At 43.0% G+C, this 20128-nt stretch overlaps 4 protein-coding genes and 1 long non-coding RNA gene across 5 annotated transcripts; 3 read left to right on the forward strand and 2 right to left on the reverse strand.

Moving 5' to 3' along the window:
• The first annotated feature begins 672 nt into the window (after positions 1-672).
• LOC135616327 (uncharacterized) lies at positions 673-4128 on the forward strand. The gene is made up of 3 exons (XR_010488322.1): positions 673-1079; positions 1191-1317; positions 3592-4128. It is a non-coding gene; the product is annotated as an uncharacterized LOC135616327 (long non-coding RNA).
• Positions 4129-6243: 2115 nt separating this feature from the next.
• On the reverse strand, positions 6244-8274 carry LOC103991608 (E3 ubiquitin-protein ligase CCNB1IP1 homolog). The gene is made up of 7 exons (XM_009411110.3): positions 8077-8274; positions 7905-7977; positions 7651-7696; positions 7536-7566; positions 7043-7298; positions 6784-6923; positions 6244-6586 (listed from the first exon to the last, which is right to left on the reverse strand). Exons 1-7 carry the CDS (start codon positions 8144-8146, stop codon positions 6297-6299), a joined length of 906 nt encoding a protein of 301 aa, XP_009409385.1. The 5' UTR covers positions 8147-8274; the 3' UTR covers positions 6244-6296.
• A 1187-nt stretch (positions 8275-9461) lies between these two features.
• On the forward strand, positions 9462-10910 carry LOC135617174 (uncharacterized). The gene has a single exon (XM_065117146.1). The coding sequence runs from the start codon at positions 9568-9570 to the stop codon at positions 10468-10470; it is 903 nt and encodes a 300-aa protein (XP_064973218.1). The 5' UTR covers positions 9462-9567; the 3' UTR covers positions 10471-10910.
• A 152-nt stretch (positions 10911-11062) lies between these two features.
• LOC135617172 (uncharacterized) lies at positions 11063-15061 on the forward strand. The gene is made up of 5 exons (XM_065117145.1): positions 11063-11386; positions 12133-12978; positions 13632-13832; positions 13944-14139; positions 14712-15061. Exons 1-5 carry the CDS (start codon positions 11240-11242, stop codon positions 14891-14893), a joined length of 1572 nt encoding a protein of 523 aa, XP_064973217.1. The 5' UTR covers positions 11063-11239; the 3' UTR covers positions 14894-15061.
• A 668-nt stretch (positions 15062-15729) lies between these two features.
• LOC135583600 (protein GRAVITROPIC IN THE LIGHT 1-like) lies at positions 15730-19239 on the reverse strand. The gene is made up of 3 exons (XM_065117147.1): positions 18993-19239; positions 18826-18895; positions 15730-17426 (listed from the first exon to the last, which is right to left on the reverse strand). Exon 3 carries the CDS (start codon positions 17404-17406, stop codon positions 15961-15963), a length of 1446 nt encoding a protein of 481 aa, XP_064973219.1. The 5' UTR covers positions 17407-17426; positions 18826-18895; positions 18993-19239; the 3' UTR covers positions 15730-15960.
• Positions 19240-20128: the final 889 nt, after the last annotated feature.

Consider the following 20128-nt stretch of genomic DNA (forward strand, 5'->3'; position numbering starts at 1 on the left):
CCGAAAGCGACCGGTGCTACGGCACGGAAGATTTGATTTAATCCGGGCGCGACGTGGATAGGGCGGCGACCGTCCAAGGGCGTCGTGATCACGCGTGATGTTCCCCCACCGCCATGATGATGGCTGGTGAGGCCGCGGGTACGCGAGTTGTGGTGGGTGGGCGCACATGCGTACGTCCCCTCACTCTCCCCCTGGAAACACCATTCCCCGGTCTGATCTAAGTTTTACCCAGGGGATTACCGGACTTCGAGTGGGGAGAACCGCGGGGTCCAGCGATCCTCTCTCAACTCAAGGGCGGGTGGCGAAGGTAGTTTCCTCGCCCACGAAAGAGTCGGTTTTCTTTTCTCTCTCTTTCTTTGTCTCGAAAAGGACAGCGTCAGGCTCCCGCAGGCGCGGACAGTGGGGCCCGCAGTTCGGTGGTCCTGTCCCGTCGCGCGCGACCACCAACCCCGAGCCGGGTACGCCCAACCAACGGCCCCGACCCGAGTGCCCGCACCACACGACCGGGACCCACCCCCACCTGCACACGTGATTGGGCAGTTGGGGTGCCGTAGCATAGCGGAGCGGGGGTGAGGGCACGAGCGTGAAGAAGCGGGCGGGCGTGACGGGCAACGTCATCGGGCGGACGAGTGGCGGTGGAGGGGGGCGAAAGCGAGACTGACGCCGGTGGTTTTGGTTTTCCCCTGCGGTAAATCGACGTTACGAACTGGGGCACAGGAAATGAATGAATGCGACGGGGAAGGAGAGAGGGTGATGCGATCGGCCTGCTGCCAAAACAGTACGGAGATGTGACAGGAGGGGAGCCAGGAATAAGACTATTGATTGCTAGACGCCACGGAAGACTATACACGGCCTGTCACCTCCTCCACTCCCTGTTGGACAGCAACCTTGGAGGGCGGGCTCAGCGCCACTGCTTCTACAGCTTTGGGATGTGTTCCAGTGGGACTCTTTTACATGACAACATCGAAGAAAGCACCGTCGCGGCAAACTCAATATGCGTCGTCGCCGTGGAACTCGTGTACACCGACGCGAGCTCGGTCGATGAGGGGTGCAAGAGCTGCGACCCGAACGCTGAAGACGTAAGACCCATTTCAAGCTCGGGGTTACTTTTGGGTGTGCAAGTACGTGAAAGGTTGGTGTACGTAGCGAGACAGGCGAGTCCATGATGTGTTCGCTGTTTTGCCTGACAGAAAGGGGAGGCTCACACGCGCTGTTCTTTCCACTGGGGGTAGGGGTCTACTCGTCAATGATGAACCGCCGAGGGGGGGAGGGGCTTCTCATCCTGCAGTCAGTCGTGGGACTGAGATGCGCAGTGAGGTATGTTCTCACCTAGTCCTGCGTTATCTCAGAATTAAATATGCACTCTGGCTGGTAATTATAGCTATAGGAACAAACAAATGCTGTTGTCCTGCTCAGTAGTCCATGTGAAGAAAGCCGGAGTGTAGATTATTACTGTCCATTTCTCAGTACAGTGAAAAGCAAGATTCTTAGTGGCCCAAGATCAACATCAAAAGTCGAAGAACCAGCCATATATTATTTATTATATGGCTTGGTTTACGTACAAGATGCAAACTACAAAAGACATACTTGTGGGGTGCATGTTCTTTTCTAAACCTTAACAACTATGACATACTTTGTAATGGAGCAAAAGAGAGACATTAGGAAAACTATTTGGTAGTTGTCCTGTTCAAGCAAGAGATTGTCCTAAATCCTAATGAGGATGTCTAAGAAGCTTTCGAGTCCTTGTCCTAAGGAATCTACATTCAATAACATGGAGGTTGGCAGTAGTTTATTTGTACAAATTAAAGAAAAGAAAGATACAATTCCAAAAGGTAGACAGCAACAAATTTATAGTTCATCAAGAGAATCTTGAAAAATCTTCTTCTTACTAACATAAAATGTTCCTCTGATCTCCTTTGTGCCCTAAAAGGCATGTGGAATTTGCACAGAAGTATTTCATTTATCATTTCTTTTTCCTCCTTACTTTGCAAGACACAATGTTGAGTGTAGCAGAGATGTGAATAAGATACTGCCGTATGGTCATAGTATTTAAGGGAAAGGGACTATCAATAAACTTGAGTTCTTGGTTCCATAATAACAGGGGAAAATAAGGTTTCATGGCATCCTACATGTCATCATGGTCAGATGATCCAGAGTTATACAAATATATGCACATTAGACATATATTGTAGATAAAGTCATTAATTGTTCATGTCATATGTATTGAAGCTACAGAAACCAGAATAAAAGAAAAAGTCATTTAGAATCACTAGTAGTCGGATTAATGATGTATAATTAATTACATTGAGAGAAAACTGCAAGTAGAATCAGTACAATGGAGCAGAAGCATTACTTGAGAAATCACTTTGTCACTATAAATAAAGATGTAAACTGTACCATCCAGTTTATTGAAGCCAGAAATACATAAATATGTCACTGTACCATTTAACACACCTAAGAGATGGAATGAAACATTCATAAATTATTTCCAGATACACTCTACCAAATATCCTATACTTGGTATAGGATATAAATCTACTATACTTCTTGTTGACAAAATAAATCAATCTTTTTACACCAAATATGTACTTAATGTTAAAGGTCTTACAGTCATCTAACCACTGAAGCTATATCATAAAATTCTGTGTGTATAAGAAGTGTGTGTGATGATATAGGATCTTTTTTTTGTCACAATATATTATCTTCATCTTCATGTTGCAATCAATATATTATAGTTCTTGAGAATTCTGTGGGGAATGAAGTCCTTCAACAACACTAAAATTTTTTTGGCCCTCCTCAGTAACCAATGTTTATCTATTTTTATGATGTTAACGAAGCTTGTTATTGAAGTCCATCTGATCTCATCTTCTATTGCCCTCATCAAGGTTGAAGATTGTGATTGGATGCTCCCCATGATCTATTTTTTGTTTTGTTAAATTATTTTATCATGGTTCAACATCAAATAAACTGAATCAACATTACGGAGACCTGCATTCTCATGCATGGTTTTGAATAAAAGAAACAAGCGAGGAATTCTCTTTTCAATCCTGACTCTTCCACCTTAGTCGCTTTGCTTTCGACCAACGCAAATTTGTTAAAATCTTCAGAATTGCTATCATTGTGTTATAGTTAGTTTATTTGTGGATGCATTTCATTGAGTAGATGTAGATTGGAAGAGCATTATCACATTTACAATATTCCATAGTTCCTAGTATGTATATATGGAACACGAAGAAATCCTAATCGAATGTATCCGAAACTGTCAAAGCTGAACATGATCCATTTGAGTAAATTTGAGATTTGTTAGCTATTTATTAAGCCTTCTCTGTCAGAATAATTCTGTGAATTTTTTGTCACCTAATGCTGCAAAAGAGTGTCTTCAGGTGGGAATCTGAAAACCATAGAAAGAGGATGCAATCACATAACCCAAAAGCATAATGAAGAGACGAAACCAATCAAATCCTTAAAACACAGTCTCATTAGAACAAAGAGTTATTATGTCTCTGAACCAAGTTGGTCATGTTATGTCCTTTTCACCATTTATCTCTGACGCTAACTGAGTGCTCATGGCTTGTGTGTCCTCCTGTTCAGATACTTGTTGGACAAAGTAAAACGTACATGCAAGATTTCAAAAGGCCTGCAGTTCTATTCAAGTTGAAGGTTACAATTACATGCGGACATCCGGAGACGGAAATCGACAAAGTTTCGCTGAAAGAAAGATTGAAAAGGAGGCCACCGTACCAGCAATTACAGACCACGAAAGGCTCAAATGGGTGGAGTTAATCTTCATAAAATCCTATAACTTGTACGGTTCCAATTGAAGGGCTTCTCCACGATGTCACCGGAAGGATTGCCAGAGAGAGAAAGAAAGTTAAATCAGACATGCATTTACTGCAAGAGAGGTAGAACAAAGTTGGCTTTCTAGTATGTCTTCATTGTACAGCCATATCCTGTCACATCTTGACCTTGTCTTCCGTTCACAAGAATCCTAGAAGACCACACACTCAAACCAATGACATGACATTTAAATGCATGTCATCATTGTCTTATGAATCGATAACCAAGTTGGGTATGCACATACGATTTTGTTTTGCAAGATCACGAACGTATGATTGTGCCAAGGTTTTAATGAGCAAAAATTTGGTTGTGATTCATTATCACTGTACAAAATGATGATGTGCGAATTTGTGGTTGCAGATTCTTCCTAGTTTGTATCCCTCCCAACAAGCGATCAGTGTAGGTGAGAAAAGCAATGAAAAGGACTCTGAAATTAAGGATTGGTTAGTGCATTATCGCACAAGTGATAGGTTTCGGATTTGAATGCCATGTGTAGACGTTATGTATAATACTATTTGATATAATAATTTTTTATTAAAAAATAATTAATCAAAAGAAGCTTTCGAGACTTTCATTACAGAATTTATTGGGAGACATGTGGGGGAAGTGATTATTTAGGATTTGAGAAGTCACATACTTTGTGATTAGGATTCCCAAAAAAATCAGTAGGAAAACCTTCACTTCCACTTGTAGATATCTCATGTGGTAAATAATTGTACTAGTATATCTCATGAAATGGGCAAAGGAAATGCTCCAAAAAGCTTGAAGAATAATAGAAAAAGTATATATATATGTATGTATATAATGCCCTCTATTGTGAACATTGAAAACAAATGATTAGAAAGTTCCATTACAGATGATCAGTTTAAACATAAGTTTCATGAGAAGTATGTATGAGATGCACATAACACATGTTCTTGAGATGGCGGCTGGATTTCTTGCACTTAGAGACAAAGCAAATTTCCATCATTTTTCGTGTTAATTACGCTTTAATTAAACAAGAGTTTACTAGTGTTCTTAATTCTGAGAGTACTGCATGTATGCCAAGTCAACAATTTATACGATCCAAAAGAATTGTGCATATGATGAGTTACACAGGTCCGATAAAACGTATATAAATCTCTTTTTTACATATTCGTAATTGTTCTGCATTTATTTTTTGGCTTTTAATCTGCAAATATATGTATTGGCCAAACAACTGTTGGAGGCGTTCGATGATCATCTGTCAATTATTCATGCCAACAATATAGAAGAAGCTACTATTTTACCTTGGAAAGCTTGAATCATGTTGATGCAGCCAACATGACCTCTATAAACACGCTAACTTTGACATATCGTACTGCTCCGGCAAGTCTGGATCAACTGCATGTATGTTTCATGAATCAGAATCAATTCCTAATCATCTTAGAGAGAGATAAATAAGTCAAACTCTAAACGCCACTATATGCAAAATGAGGCTCCCTTCCATCCAAAAATTCAAGAACTCTGCATCAAATAATTTTTAAGTATATACAAAAAAAAAAAATCTTGATACAAGTCACCTGAGCTGTTTCCTTAGTACTATATAAATTAAACTGATTTATGTTGCTATAAGAAAAATAATAAATGGATATTTAAGTTTCAATTAAAAAGGTACGGAGGAGGATTACAAGGTACTACTAATCCAAGGATTAAAGACGAGAATAAAGATAATATCCGAGGTGAAAATAAAAAAACTGTATCGAACAGATAATCTTGAACTTGGATTCTAAACTTACTTGGGTTCTTTACTCAGTACTCTAGACCTGAGTGATTTGCACACCTGGGAACTATACCTATGAAGAAGAGGATAACACCTTAAATTATGATAAAATTATCTTCTCTTAAACCTTTGGAGGTTTCCAATGCAATGAATCTACAGATATATAAAAGTACGTAGTTTATAGATTCACCACTTTTAGTTATGATAATTTCAACCTAGAAATTTACTTTTTCCATCCATCAATTTCTTTTCCGAGTAGGCCCTTCTATTTCAATATGTGAAAATGAGCTCAGGAAAATAAATTCATTTACATAAAACGTCAGCTAAACCCACTTTGTATTCAGTTTATTAGTGATCTAAGTTCAAGGAGGAATTCACTAAGAGATCATCGAAGCTAAGAGTCATATAAAAATGAGTGTAAGAATATTCTCTTTTCATCAGCAACATCCTCACGCTTCTTTTTTTGTACTTTTAAATACTTCTACAAAGCCAGCTTAAAATTGAATCTTTCTATTGAAACACCATAAGGAAACTTTTACCATCAAACAATCACCGGAGGATGCAAAGAGCAGAAACAAGAGGGACTGCTTATAGAATCAAATAAAGCTTTCAGGTCCTAAAAGGAGCAGCAAGTAAGAAGCAACAGAAAACGTACCTACCAAGATATGAAAGTCGCAAAGGACTTGTTTTGTCTCTCGCTGGGGAGGCAGCAAGAGCTTCACGTGAACAAGCGTGCATGATTGCGTGAAAGCTGGGGCCGCTTCATTGGTGAAATTATGAGATCATGGAGAGTAGTCGCTGCAGGATTGTTTGCAGCAGCTCCGAATGGAGGGCGTGGCTGTCTCCGTGTTCCAGAACCAACAGGACCAGGTGCTGCTTTTGCTGGTGAGCCACCAGAGAGGTCAAAGGCTTCCAAATTAGCGGTCTTCGTTGAAGGCCACATCTCTCTCCGTCCTGGAGTTTCAGGAGTAAAAACCGATTGATCTGCGACAAATAAATCATCTGGTACTTTTTGGAGAGAGCTCAACAGAAGTTTCATCAGCTCTCTGCTTGATTGTATGATAAAAATGAATGAAACTATTCGACTAGTTTTGAAATATTGGTATGCGATATTTGAAACTAAAAGTAAGCTTCTAATAAAGCAATTAGAAAATCTTATATCTGCTATTGGATAAAATGCAACCTGCATAGGTATTCCCTACCACCCATCATGTTAGTCATTCCGGAGAACAACTCTGGCTCGGCTCCAGGGAAGAAGCTGTTTGCTGGTTGGATTGCTGAACGCTTCACAGACTCATACTCACTTCTTAGTTGATCATACATCTCATCAAGTTTCCTCTTCTGCCTGGTTTTCATATAATTAACCTGTTAGAACCTGAGCCATCCATAAATAAACCAAAATAAAAACAGTGGGGAGGTGAAACATAGGATATCAGACTTAGATAAGCACCAGTGTAAATCAACCTGGATTTTTCGGCATATTTTTCCTGTAGTTCTTGCTTATCTTTGGACAGGCTTTCGATCTCTTGTTCCATCATTTGGCACCTTTTGGCCATTTTCTGATATGCAGTGTGAATTTGCTCCAATTTCTCTGTGAACTTTTCTTGCATGACCTCACATTTCTGCTTGCACTGCCCAACAATCTTCTTCATCTTGTAATTCATCTCAAGTTCCTGTTGCCCAATATAGAACATCACACTCCTATATGCGCTCTTCATGACTGAGTGGAATGGAGTCAAGAAAGCAACAGGAGAAAGTTTTCTTCTAAATTTTTACTATGTAACCATTATTTTCATCCCAGTGTAAAGCCCCATCTGGTTTGAAGGCTGTCCTATGGATCAGAGAATTATCAAGGCATCTCCTACATGAAATCACACAAGCTTTCAAATCCAAACACAAATTCAGTTTAGAAAGCCACTGAATCAAAAAATGATTAATTTAAAAGGTCATAGGATACGTATTTGTGGAGAAACTCCAGCCATTGCCATCTGCAGTGGAAGGATGCGGAGAAAGATTTAATTGAACCAAAGATGTATAATTTCGATATTTCAGGTAACAAAAGCAAATCTTACATTTATCCATTCATTGCCAGGATTTATGTCAACTGGTCTCATAAGACTGATAAGCAAACACGTGTGGTTAATCATAGTAGTGGCAAAAGAAGCAATGACAAGCACTACAAACTGGAATAAACATATGCATGAAAGTAAAAACCTTCCTATATAGAACAAAAATGTTGATTAATTTGCAAAAAAAAACATTGAATGATATTAATTAATGTACAATAAACACTTAACACAAAGAAAGCTTTAAGAAAGACCTTCACCTTTTGGAGAGTACTTGATCACAAATTGGACAAGCAGCATCACTGCTTAGTATCTTGCTTGCATCCTCATTGCCTTTTAACGTAGTTAAGGATATTGACTATGCACAGCTACATTGTAAACTGCTCCACATCTAGTTAAAGCTGGTTATTCTTTAAAATATGTGTTGGATACAATATAGATGACCACAGGTGGTCGACACAGCTCGCCCTTCCAATTCCCTCCAACAAGCATTACACCTCATCACAGCTCTTAATATCAAATACCAATTGCACAATGTTGAGAAGCTCCACCGCCAGCAATGTTAAGACAGAGCCCTGTAGAAGATTAAATTTCCACAATGTGATAAAAAAACAAAAGGACTCCTTTCTTCTTATCCACTGTGAATGACAGATCGAAAAATCACTGGAGATTGGTTGGACATTGTGACCAAAGGTAAAAAGTTCAGGACAAACAATAAAAAGTAGGATTTTTGCAATATATGAAAACAGATAATTAGTCCTTGAATAACAAACTTTCTTCATGCAAGTAACAATTGGAACCTTATCATGATACGTGCATTAGAAGACTATCTAAAAGGAACTAATGCACTTATCTTCTCTTTCTCAAACGAAACATTGGAGATAAAATTAAATGTTTGCATCACACATTACAGTTGTCAATTGCCGCTCTAAACAGTGAGTATCAGATAACAATCACAAACCATCTAATCTCTTCTTCCAGAATTTACAGAGAACATAAGGTGAAAAACACAGATTTATGGCAAAATACATGAATCTGCCAATCCCAGACCACGTGCTCGTGTACCAAAACTTCAAATTAACCCTAAAGCTTAGCAAAGAAAGATTACAAATTAACCCTACAAAAAGGTTTGTGAGAAGAGAACTTCCTCCGATCATAAACGGATATTCGATCCGATCGCAGGAAACCCATTCGATCGAACCTTTAACAGAGAAAAATATATCGACAATTGATAGAATTAGGCTATACATCTGACGCCCATATGATTGAGGAAATTTGATATGGAGATCAACCTGTAAAAATCGAAGAGGAAGGACTTCCAGACAGCGGAATCACGTCGGGGAATACCTGGAGGAATCGCCTCGCCGTCTTGATGTGATCCGCGTGGGAGGGGAGGAAGAGACGGGGGTCGAGATTCGAAATGTTTGGCGGTAATCACACTAATTGAAGCCTGGCCCAGTTATATGAAGGGGCTATCGGGTCCAGTCCGCCCACGATCCGATAAGCTTTTGGATGCCGGTGGACTCGAGGATCCATGTTCGAGTCGGATTCTTAGGATATAGGGCTTTCCCCAGCATTATTTGCAGTTGCTGCGCAAGCTCTTCCACGTCAGTTAACGTGCGCACACTGATGACACCTGTCGCGGAAATCTTCGCCTGCCCGGTGAATCCTCGCCAAAGCGATGCCAGCTCATTCCAACAATGAACTCTGGTAGGAGGCACACCTTTTTTCGACCGTTACAGCACCTATTCAAAACTCCGAACCTTTCTCGACCGTTGAAAGTATCAACCCCCCCTCCCACACCTTCCTTCCAAGTCAAATAAAGTAACCAAGCACAGCAGGACGCCCATCACTGGTCTTCCTCCTCCTCTTCCGTCTCCTCTTCTTGCCTTAGAGTGCGACAGGAGGAGAGGAACACAAGAAATGGTCTCCAAAACCCCCCCGAAGTCCATCCGCCGCAGCACCAGCAACAGCAAGAGGAAGTGCAGTAAGTCCTCATCCCCCCTCAAGGCCGCCATCGACCGCTCCGTCCGCTCCTGCCGCCGCCGCCTCGTCAAGATCTTCTCCCGCCTCGCTATCCTCGGCCGTTCCGCTTCCAACACCCCCAACCCCCACAAGCTCGGCTTCCGCCGCCTCAGCACCACCAACGTCAAAGGCCCCCCGCAGCCACCTTCGCCACCGGCCGCGGCAGCCCCGCTCCCTCCGCCGTCGTTCCCGGAGAAAAAGACCGTCTTTTTGGACCTCGACGAGACCCTGGTCCACTCCCGCACCGACCCCCCACCCGAGCGCTACGACTTCGCGGTCCACCCCTCCATCGACGGCCGCGTCGTCCCCTTCTACGTCCTCAAGCGGCCGGGCGCCGACGAGCTGCTCAGGACGGCAGCCAAAGCCTTCGAGGTGATCGTGTTCACCGCGGGGCTGAGGGAGTACGCCACGCTCGTGCTCGACCGCCTCGATCCGGGCGGGGAGCTCATATCCCACCGGCTGTACCGGGACTCATGCAAGGAGATGGAGGGGAAGCTGGTTAAGGACCTGTCCGTGGTGGGAAGGGCCTTGGACCGGGCGGTGCTGGTGGACGACAACCCAAACGCCTACGCGCTGCAGCCGGAGAATGCACTGCAGGTGGCCCCCTTCTCCGACGATCTCGCCGACCAGGAGCTCCGCAAGGTGATGAAGTTCTTCGAGGTGGCGGTGCTTTTCGAGGACATGCGGGACGCGGTGGCTTATTATCGCTCCGAGTACGCGGATCGCAAGTTGCTGGCAGCCGTCACAACAGTATCAAAGTTGCCGACTGATGAGCATCCGAGATTGCCGGTGATGAGCTAGTATCATCGGAGGAGATGGCGAACGGCCCTCAGGTTCTTCCTGAACTTGCTGTTCATCGTGATAGAAATCTAGGTTTCTCTGGTGGAAAATTTGATGCATTTCTGCAATGCTCGCAGCAAAAAACGCGATTTGACGATTGTGTTGTTCATCAAAACAAATCTATCCATTACAACTCTGCCGTCGTAGGATCTTCTAAACGCTATATTTAAATTAAAGTTGTAATGGAATGCTTTTTGCAGGGGAAGTCTCCACCTTTCTCAGTGGATTTTGATGATACTTTATTGACCATATCCTTAATATACGTATGGATCTTTCGAACACAGATAAAAAAGAGCTTCTCACGCTGATATGATTCTCACGTAAAGAGTATATATACTATCAATGTGTATCAAAATGGGTGTGACCCGAAGACGGAATTGGGTCAAAATTAATTAGGCCCAAAGTTGACCCAACTGTTCGTGAATTTGGTCAAGACTCAATAGTCGACTTTGACTTCGCGCGCAGCGTCTCCCATTTTGCTTCGTGTCATACACTGCACGTGACATGTTTTATGCTCTACTTTATACATAGTATGTACGGTTTCTGCTACGGTTGGCCTGTGAATAGGTATTGGTTTCTTTTAGGGAAAGATTACCTTTACACCTCGAACTCTTGTGCGATTCCCCAATCCCTAATTCCCTTTCGATATCGGACTCGTCTCTTAATCGTCCTCGATCGATGAACGATTTCTGGTGAGTGGACACGCTTTCGTTTGTTTCATCGGTTCTCGATGGTTGGGTGCAACAATCTCTACCCTGTAATCGAGGTCGAAGAACCGATGTCGTCCCGCACAACCTTGATGTCCATGGAGGCGATCGATCCTGGGCTCTCTGATGTTGCTAAGCCAGGACCGGAGGTTACCCCTTCATCCCCCGAGGTGATGACTTTCGTCCCTATCTTCTCTCTTTGATCATATATCATTACTTTTGCAAAAAGAAGAAATTGTTTGAGCCTATTTGTTGGTTTCATATTTGGCGAATTGAGGAAGGAGGTATTTCGAGTTTCTACTGTGAAAATTATTGGCGATTTGTTTAAAGATCATATATCTAGATATATTATATATATTACTGTGAAAATTCGGGTCGTTGATGGTTTCATATGTTTGCCCTTAGTGCAACATTGCTTTGGGCAGATATTGTGCGGTGATTCTATGACTTTAAGTTTCAACTGCACTACAGTTCATGGTAGTAATGCCCTCTCGGTCGAGCCAAAGGGTTTCGACGTACAAGTTATTATGGATAATATTATATTTTACATTCTCCATCATTTTTTTTTGCTTCTGTTCATTTATTTTTCAGTTGCTTGAAAGTTGAAGTGCAGGGTGTTGTGAGTAACTTTTATAAGTTTATATTGACAGTTTAAGTTTTTCGGATTGTCATAGTGTTCAGAAACATATATTCAATAGATTATACAAGCATCCTCTTATTTATTAGAATTCTGTAAGATTTTAGAACAATTATACATTTATTTCATGAGTATTCAGAATAATGTCAAAATCCACCAAACAGAAATTGACACCTACAAATAATATCTCTATGATTTCAGCATCATGTCTTAAAAGCTTAAATCTGTATACGACTGTTGTTTGTTGATGCTCGTGGCTATAAATCTAAATTTGAATAGATACCTGACCGAATGGAGGGCAGCCACAACAATAGCTCTTCATCCAAGACTGAAAAACCATACATTTCAGAAATGGTTCAGGATCCTGCAGCACAAAAATCAGGCAAATATTTCTATTATGATTCTCCACTTTATGAAGAAAGCGGCTACTGGATACCTGTCTCTGTTCCTCCCATGCTAGAAGGTGACCATGATGAATGGAGCAAGGGACTCCATTCCGATGGTGGTTACTTCCCTGAGGGAGAATTCAGTTGGGACCAGTTTTCTGGAGAAGATAAGGAGATGACCATGTGGGATGTGGTTTCTGAGATGCTTATTGTGGCCCGTGGCAAAGTGAGTGTCCTTACTTCAGGTGAACTAAGGAGTTGCAGGGTGTCTTGCATATCAGATCTCTTACAAGAAACTTGGAAAGAGATGGCTAATACACTTGCGGAGGCTAACTTTGGGCAAAGCAACGAAATTCTTGAAACAAAGCCACCAAAGTGGTTGTCTGACAGTGCTGCAGCTGCTTGCATGTTGTGCAACATTCACTTTCATCCAATCATGTGTTCACGGCATCATTGCCGGTTTTGTGGTGGGATATTTTGCAATGATTGCTCCAAAGGAAGAAGCTTGTTGCCTCCAAAGTTCAGAATTTCAGACCCCCAACGGGTTTGTGATGTTTGTTGTGTCCGTTTGGAGCCGATTCAGCCTTACTTAATGGATCAGGTTAGTCATGCTTCACAGCTTCCAACACATGATTTGACAGACCTCAGCACCCTGCGGTCATGGTTGAACTTCCCATGGGGACGGACTATGGAGTATGAGATTTACAAGGCAGCAAATATAATTCATGGTTACAATAAGGTAAATTCTATTCTCTAATGGCACTGCAATATAATTTAGGTGTATTTTGCTCAGACAATCTGATAGTAAGATTTTTCACATGTGAATTGCTGCCTTGTCTTGTTTGCATGTTTTTTGGTTTGATGGTGATTTTAACATCTAGTATTTGCACTGGCATGGGCTTATTTTGAGAACTAAAACAATGCAGTTGATTAGATTTTGAACAGAGTATAGTTTAATCACACTCGTTGTTTATCCAATTTCTTTGTTTCTTGTATGTGTTGTTAAGTTTCTCAACTTAGCCTTAAAGATATATTTCCTTTTTCACTTATTTTCTTGTTTCCTTTCTGTCTCGCATGCAAAAAGTTTGCATTAGTGAAATCATTCATGTTTTAGCAGTCAGATAGTCTTATCATGACAATAAAACATTGAGTTGAAAAGACTAAAAAAAAAACTAGCCGAAATACAAGATATTCCTTTTTTTTTGTGATACTGTATGTACTTCTTGTTATTTGAAACATCTTCTATAATTTATGAACTCTTCCAATGATTTCAGGAATGTGGTTTACATCTTTTTCTTGTAAGTTCTACTTAAGGTTACATGTCACATATTATTTTTGCACAACAATGGGCACTTCATGAGAAACTCAAAGCTTGCTATAAATTATTGCTAGGTGGGTTCACTGAAACCTGAGAAGTCCATTCCTGATGCTATTCTGAAAGAAGCAAGGGGCCTTGCAATACTGACTGTTGTTAATGTTGGATTAATGGTTACTTATAAAGTTGGGACTGGTCTTGTTGTTGCTCGTAGAGAGGATGGTTCTTGGTCTCCACCCTCTGCCATCTCTTCATTTGGTTGTGGATGGGGGGCCCAGGTTAGCATTTCTTTATGTTTAGCCTTATGTTTCAAAATATTATTGAATTGGAAAAACACTTGATATAAGGTGATGTATGCCTAAAATGATTGTTTGACATTTTTCCCACAGGCTGGAGGCGAGCTAACTGACTATGTAATTGTTTTGAGGAACAAAGATGCTGTCAGAATTTTTAGTGGCAGTGCACATTTATCAGTTGGTGCTGGATTGAGTGCAGCTGCAGGAATTGTCGGACGGACAGCTGAGGCTGATATACGTGCAGGTGATGGCGGTCATGCTGTCTGTTATACATATAGCTGTAGTAAAGGTATGTTTCATGCAAATGTAGTCCTATACACTCTCTTTATTAGGAATCTCCTCCTTGGAATTTGCTCTTATAAAATATCATTTTAAGGTGAGCCATAAACCATGGATACTTTGATATTGATGTTTTTTAACACAAGGCATACTGTTTAGTTGTTCATCTATCATCATCCATTGAGCAAAGGTTCTGTCTTGTTTAATTCATACCACCTTAGCTTGTTTTGTTTAATTCATATCATCATCCATGGCCAATGATAGATACGAGGCATGCTTCGTGTACTTGTATAAATGGAAGAGGCTGCAAGCATTGGAAGCATTGGAATACTTGTATAGATGTCATCATTTTATTTGTTGCTGTTGGTGTATCTCTTATTTCTATTATGTTAGATACCATAGTTATCTCTGCGTTTGTTGTTCTTCGTCCAATACCTTGGTATGGTCTTGTTCTGTTGAATTAGAGTAGAACTGAATAGAACCGTTATTGCTAGCATATCTAAGAGAATTGATATCATCTTATTACTTGTTATGCTAATGTTTAAGAGTTTTATCATTACCATTGGGATTCTTGTGTTGCAGGTGCTTTCGTCGGTTGTGCACTCAATGGTAGCATGGTTACGACTCGTACCTCAGAGAACTTGCGTTTCTATGGTGCTCCTGTCAAGGCATCAGACATACTTCTGGGGTCGATGCCAATGCCACCTGCAGCAGCCGTTCTCTACCGTGCTCTTTCGGATCTATTCCTTAAGCTGGAAAATTAGTTGGCCCCGATAAGATTTCGTGACCCCATTGTTCATTCTGGCTGTTTATCCTCCATTCTTTCGCTGTGTGTACAGAATTTGGCGGTTGATATGTATAACATTAAACATCATCCAACAAATTGAAAGCAACTTTAGTTATAAATACTCATATGTTCTCATTATTGTCAATGCATTCTTATTTGCCTAAGTATGTTTACTTTTATGGTTGTACATCACCTTTTTTTTTTTATCTCTCGAGTGATTGAGATGCAAAATTTATTAAATGTGGTTTTGTAAGGATTTAATATTCGACTAGTGTGTTTTGATATTAAAATAATATATGAATAAGCGATCAAGATTTTCTAATAAGATTTCTTTTGAGTCTTGATAGATTTAACTTAACCAAAAATATATTTAAATAATAAATAGAAAATTGACAAAATAGTTTTAAGTTATGTCACAAATTTGATCGTGCTCTACTTTCGTGGCTAATCAAGCTCACATCTAAGATTCAATTGATGTAGAGGCCCGTGCATCGTTATCACCCATTTGATTCCTAACCGGTATAACAATATTGTATTTATTTCCCTTCCAAGTACATTGAATTAATTAATCCTCGCACTAATTACCACCTAAGATAAATAACAATAACGATAATAATTAGTAGGCCCATAGTGGCAGCAAAGCCACGAGCAGCGGAGAAAACGCCACAAAAGTGGTCTCCTGCAACCAGAAACACACAGCCTAAAGCACACCGCACAAGCCGATCAGAAAACACGCATTGGTGATGGCAGACATGCCACCACTTGTGATTTAATTCTAGTTTATTCCGATCTCCATTAAACTAAATCCATACATACATACATACATATATATATTTATATAGTTAATATGATCTCAGAAAACAACAACAGCAGGTCCTGCTTGCGACATCAATTAACATCTAATCTTTCAGCTTCATAGTCGTTCGGAGACATATTTCCTTCTTCCCTTTTCTTGATCTCTCGCGTTGACTACTCTCCCATGCATCACGTAGCCAAAGAGCCTGATGCCTACGTGGTGCACCGTCCGATGGTCAGCCGGTCGCATCACGACCGTCGATCATCAGCTGAAGCCGCTGATGCGAGGCAGACCTTGCACGGGATCAGCGTCCCACCGACTCCGAACCCGGGGACGACCGTGAACCCGACCGTGGCCGGTCTGAATCGGGCGGCTGCAACCTCCTCCACGCCCTCGTCCTCTTCCTCTTCCTCCCCCACGCTCTGCATGTACACCTCAGAGAACCGGCTCCCCCGCCGCACCTGGAAGACGGACCGGTCCTCGAACGAGAAGAACAGGCAGTGGAGGAGCCACACTCGCCTCGCCATCTCCGCAAACCCAGCGAAGAACGCCGAGTCCTGGACCGCAGCACCTCGATCGAGACTGCCGAAGAACGATGACTCCATCTTAGGATGCACCAGCGCCTGATACTTGGCCCTGAGAAACTTCGCGATCCCCTGGTGCTTCTGGCTTAGCTTTCGAGTCGATCCGAGACGGTTCAGTTCGGTGAACTCGTCGAAGAACTGGCGCCGACCCCACATCGACCGGTCTCCAAGGGCAGCGAGGTCGTAGTGTTGGTGGTGGAAGCCAGAGAACATCTTATGGCAGACGTAGGACTGGAAGGCGAAGGTCCGAACGGCGGGTTTCTGACGGAGGAGGGGCACGTCCGGTTGAATGGCAGTGGCAGCAGCGTCGACGTCCCATCCTGCTGACTCCATTTCCTTCACCGTTAGCTTGACGAAGGATGTGACGGCCTTGAAGGTGAATCGCAGAAAGGCAAGGAAATTTGCAGGACTTAAGCTGTCGAGTTGTAGGTCATCCAGGGCGCAGAGAGAGAGGCCAGGATGAAGCTTCGACTCCAAGGCTTGGTTACTTCTCTGAGACTCGATCAGTTCCCCATGAAGTGAGAAGATCTCCGAATCCTTGAGCTTGAGATCGGCTTCCAGCTTGTTCGTGGTGATCTGGTATGTCTTGATTAGATTGCGCTGCTCTTCGATCTGGGCTGCGAGCGCCGGCTGCGGCATAGGAGCAGGATATGGGAGGAAGGACTGGTTCCAGAAGTAGGAGTGCTTCAGCTCCGAGGCGCGTTTGAGCTCAGCAACGATGGCCAGGTCAGAAGACTGTATCGAATCGGGATCATACGGCGACTGCGCCGTCTGGAGCTGGGCGTAGGCAGCTTTGATAGCGGAGATGCTTGCGAAGAGGTTGGCGAGGAGGGACTCCATGGTTTCTTTGTCCCTCGAGGACAGCTTCTGCTGCAGCTGCTTCTCATACTCGACCTTGCAAAAGTCGGTGCCGCCTTCAGACAGGATCGAGGAGTAGTCGCTGAAGCTCTGCGACAGCTTCAGATTGTGAATCGAGTAGCCATCCTCGCCGAGGGCAACGTCGGCGCCGCTGGCAGAGCTGGTGGCCGAGCGGCGGAGGCGACGGATCTTATGGAAGGCCCGAGCCAGCGTTCCCAACTTGGGTGGCGGCGTCACTCTGGTAGACTCCATCGCTTCTTCTGCTTCAAGATCTAGACAAAGAAAGAGAAGATCCACCGAGATTAGAGCGACGGCGGCAGCCCAAGGGCGAGAGGACAGTGGCCAGCAGTGGGATTTTTGATGCAGAGAAAAGTGGTCAATTATATAGGTTGTCTTTTTAGGTTCTCCTGTTCGAGAATATGCATGTATTCAAAGCCCGGAGGAAGAAAGGAGAGATAGAATAGCAAGAAAATGATTGTTCTCTGAACAGTAATTTACCAAAGGAGGAACAGCATCGATACCTTTGAACGAAAGAATCAGAAAGAAGGCATTCAATAAGCGAGATGAAGATGACTGCTCCAGGACATTAGATTCTTGCAATGAATAAGAACACGGAGCATGTCCCCGTGGTGGGGCAAATCCACAAAGGACAACAGAGGAATAAAAAGCGAAAAATAACTGGGGAAGAAAAGCTTTGGCTCATGCAGCATTAGGTGGGAGAGGAATCTCCAATAAGGCGACGGTGAGTTACTGATCCGACGCCATGCCCGGTTGTCGGCTCTATAAAATTTGCATCACAGCTTGCAGAAGCCCTCATGGATTGCCAGTTTATTATACGGTGATGCTCACAAAGAGACCCCATCTTCTTCTTCTCAGTCCTAACTATCAAGATCAGTCTACTCATGAAGGCCTCACCAAACAACTTAGGAACAGAAAAAGCATGGAAAGAATCATACGTCCATGAAACTACAAAACAAATCCAACGATGACCTCTGGCGCTCACAAGCCAGTGAGCAACACAGGACGCTAACATTGGCAAGATAGCATGATAAGCGGCAGCGTCCTTTGTGCTATGTTCCTCTTGCATGTTAATTATTATATGGGAAGGAATCAACTTGATGTTACTATTTCTAACGTGCCTCCACTAAGAACACAACACAAAAGTCTTCCCGGGGAGGCCCCATCCACTGCCCCGGCAAACACCGGCGTCACATGCCGCATAGGAATTTCCAGGTACTAAGCTTTTGCCCATGGAGCAAGTGGACAAATGTTCTCAGAGGCGAGAATAGACAAATCCCCAGAGCAGAGACCAGAACGTGACTCTTGCTACCATAGCAGAAGCAAACGCTTCAAGGAAACCACAGTTTAATCGGTGCATCTACATCTTCGGCACTCTCCCATGGCTTCCGGCATCCCTCGTCGAATACTATATATGATGTATATATTATATGCCAAAATCAGGCACACGTAGTGAACATTCATTCACTACCATCCGATTTCTGGAAGGGGCAGAAACAGGAACGCAAAATCTGATTTTTGAACCAGAAAAGAACGAGGGAAAAAAGTGCTTTTTTTTATCTACTCTTCGCCCAGAGAACGAAACTCGTTTGGGATTATGAGAAGAATAGACGGTTAAAAGGGTTTATTTGAGACCAAGACATGGAGACGCACCAGAAAACCTAAGACGGGGGGTCGGCAGGACCAGAAGAAGCCGCAGCAGAGGGCCTTCTCCTATCGCTACCTAGCGGTACCCATCGTTCGCAGTGGCGATCTTGTCATATATAGAACAACCATTGGAAAAGAATAACCTCAAGTAGGAAGCCTCCCATTCGACTGACCTCGGGGAGAACGTCGAAGGCGAAAACGACCCCAAAAATGGAATCTTTACAGCGGTCCTCTTCGTCTTCTTCCTCCTCCCTTCTACCCCCGAGCTCGTTTGCGCGAGGGCGAGAGAGCCCTCGGAAGAGCACCAACGGGCAAAAGATCAAGATCGACGGCGAGAATACAGAGAGAGACCGACCAATGGATGTGAACTGTGGCGCGAGGAAGGGAGGAAGCAGAGAGATGTGAACTGGGAAACGTCGGGAGGCGCGGCATCGGAAAATAAAGACCACCTCTGGCACCCGTTGATTTTATTGCCTAAATTACCCCGAACATACGCTCTATATTACATAAACAGCCCTACGCGTCTGAGATGTTATTTTTCATACTTAGCAGGACAAGGTGGGGGGTAATTTAGGTACAACAGAGGGGCATCCATGGGAATTGAGATGTTCTCACCCGATGTAGTCTATTCCAGCTGGATTTTGGGAGGTGGGATTTTTATTTTCTTTTTCTTTTTTTTTGGGTACTACTAATCTCGTGAAAACATGTTGCCATGAACCCATATTTTTTACCTTCTTTCTTTCCTCATCTGTGTCGGCTTCTCCGCAGGAGTTCTGCAAACTTTCAGCGGAAATATTCAAGCAATACAAAATTGACGCTGCAAAGGAAACGTGAAGCACTCGGACAAAACTCATCCAAATATACATGACTCTGTGTTCTGATGGAGAGCAGTGCAAATGGAGACATTAAACGTCTACAGTAGAAGACGTTTGACGTTTGGTCCACGCCCTTCACCATTGGATGATGACACTCTCACCTCATTAATGGAGTTCGGATCTTCTGCTCGGGTAAAGATCATGCCTTCACTTTCGTGGAGTCCCGTACGAGAGAGAGAGAGAGAGAGAGAGTTGGAACTCTGGAATCTCTCATCTCTTTCATCTTTTGATGCAGCGCAGGCCTTCCACTCCATTGAACACTTGTTTCCATGCAAAACCTGTTACAGTCCAAGTTCTCGCTTCTCTCCCCACTTCTTCTTTCTCCTCCTCCGCTGAACACATCGTTCCATGCAAAACCTGCTGAGGGGGCTAAAGGCGCAGCAAAGGTCTGGTTTCTCTCCCTCCCAACTTCATCTTCTTCGGCTCTTTTCACC

The sequence above is a fragment of the Musa acuminata genome, chromosome BXJ2-7, assembly GCF_036884655.1.
Source record: "Musa acuminata AAA Group cultivar baxijiao chromosome BXJ2-7, Cavendish_Baxijiao_AAA, whole genome shotgun sequence".
Taxonomy (NCBI): domain Eukaryota; kingdom Viridiplantae; phylum Streptophyta; class Magnoliopsida; order Zingiberales; family Musaceae; genus Musa; species Musa acuminata.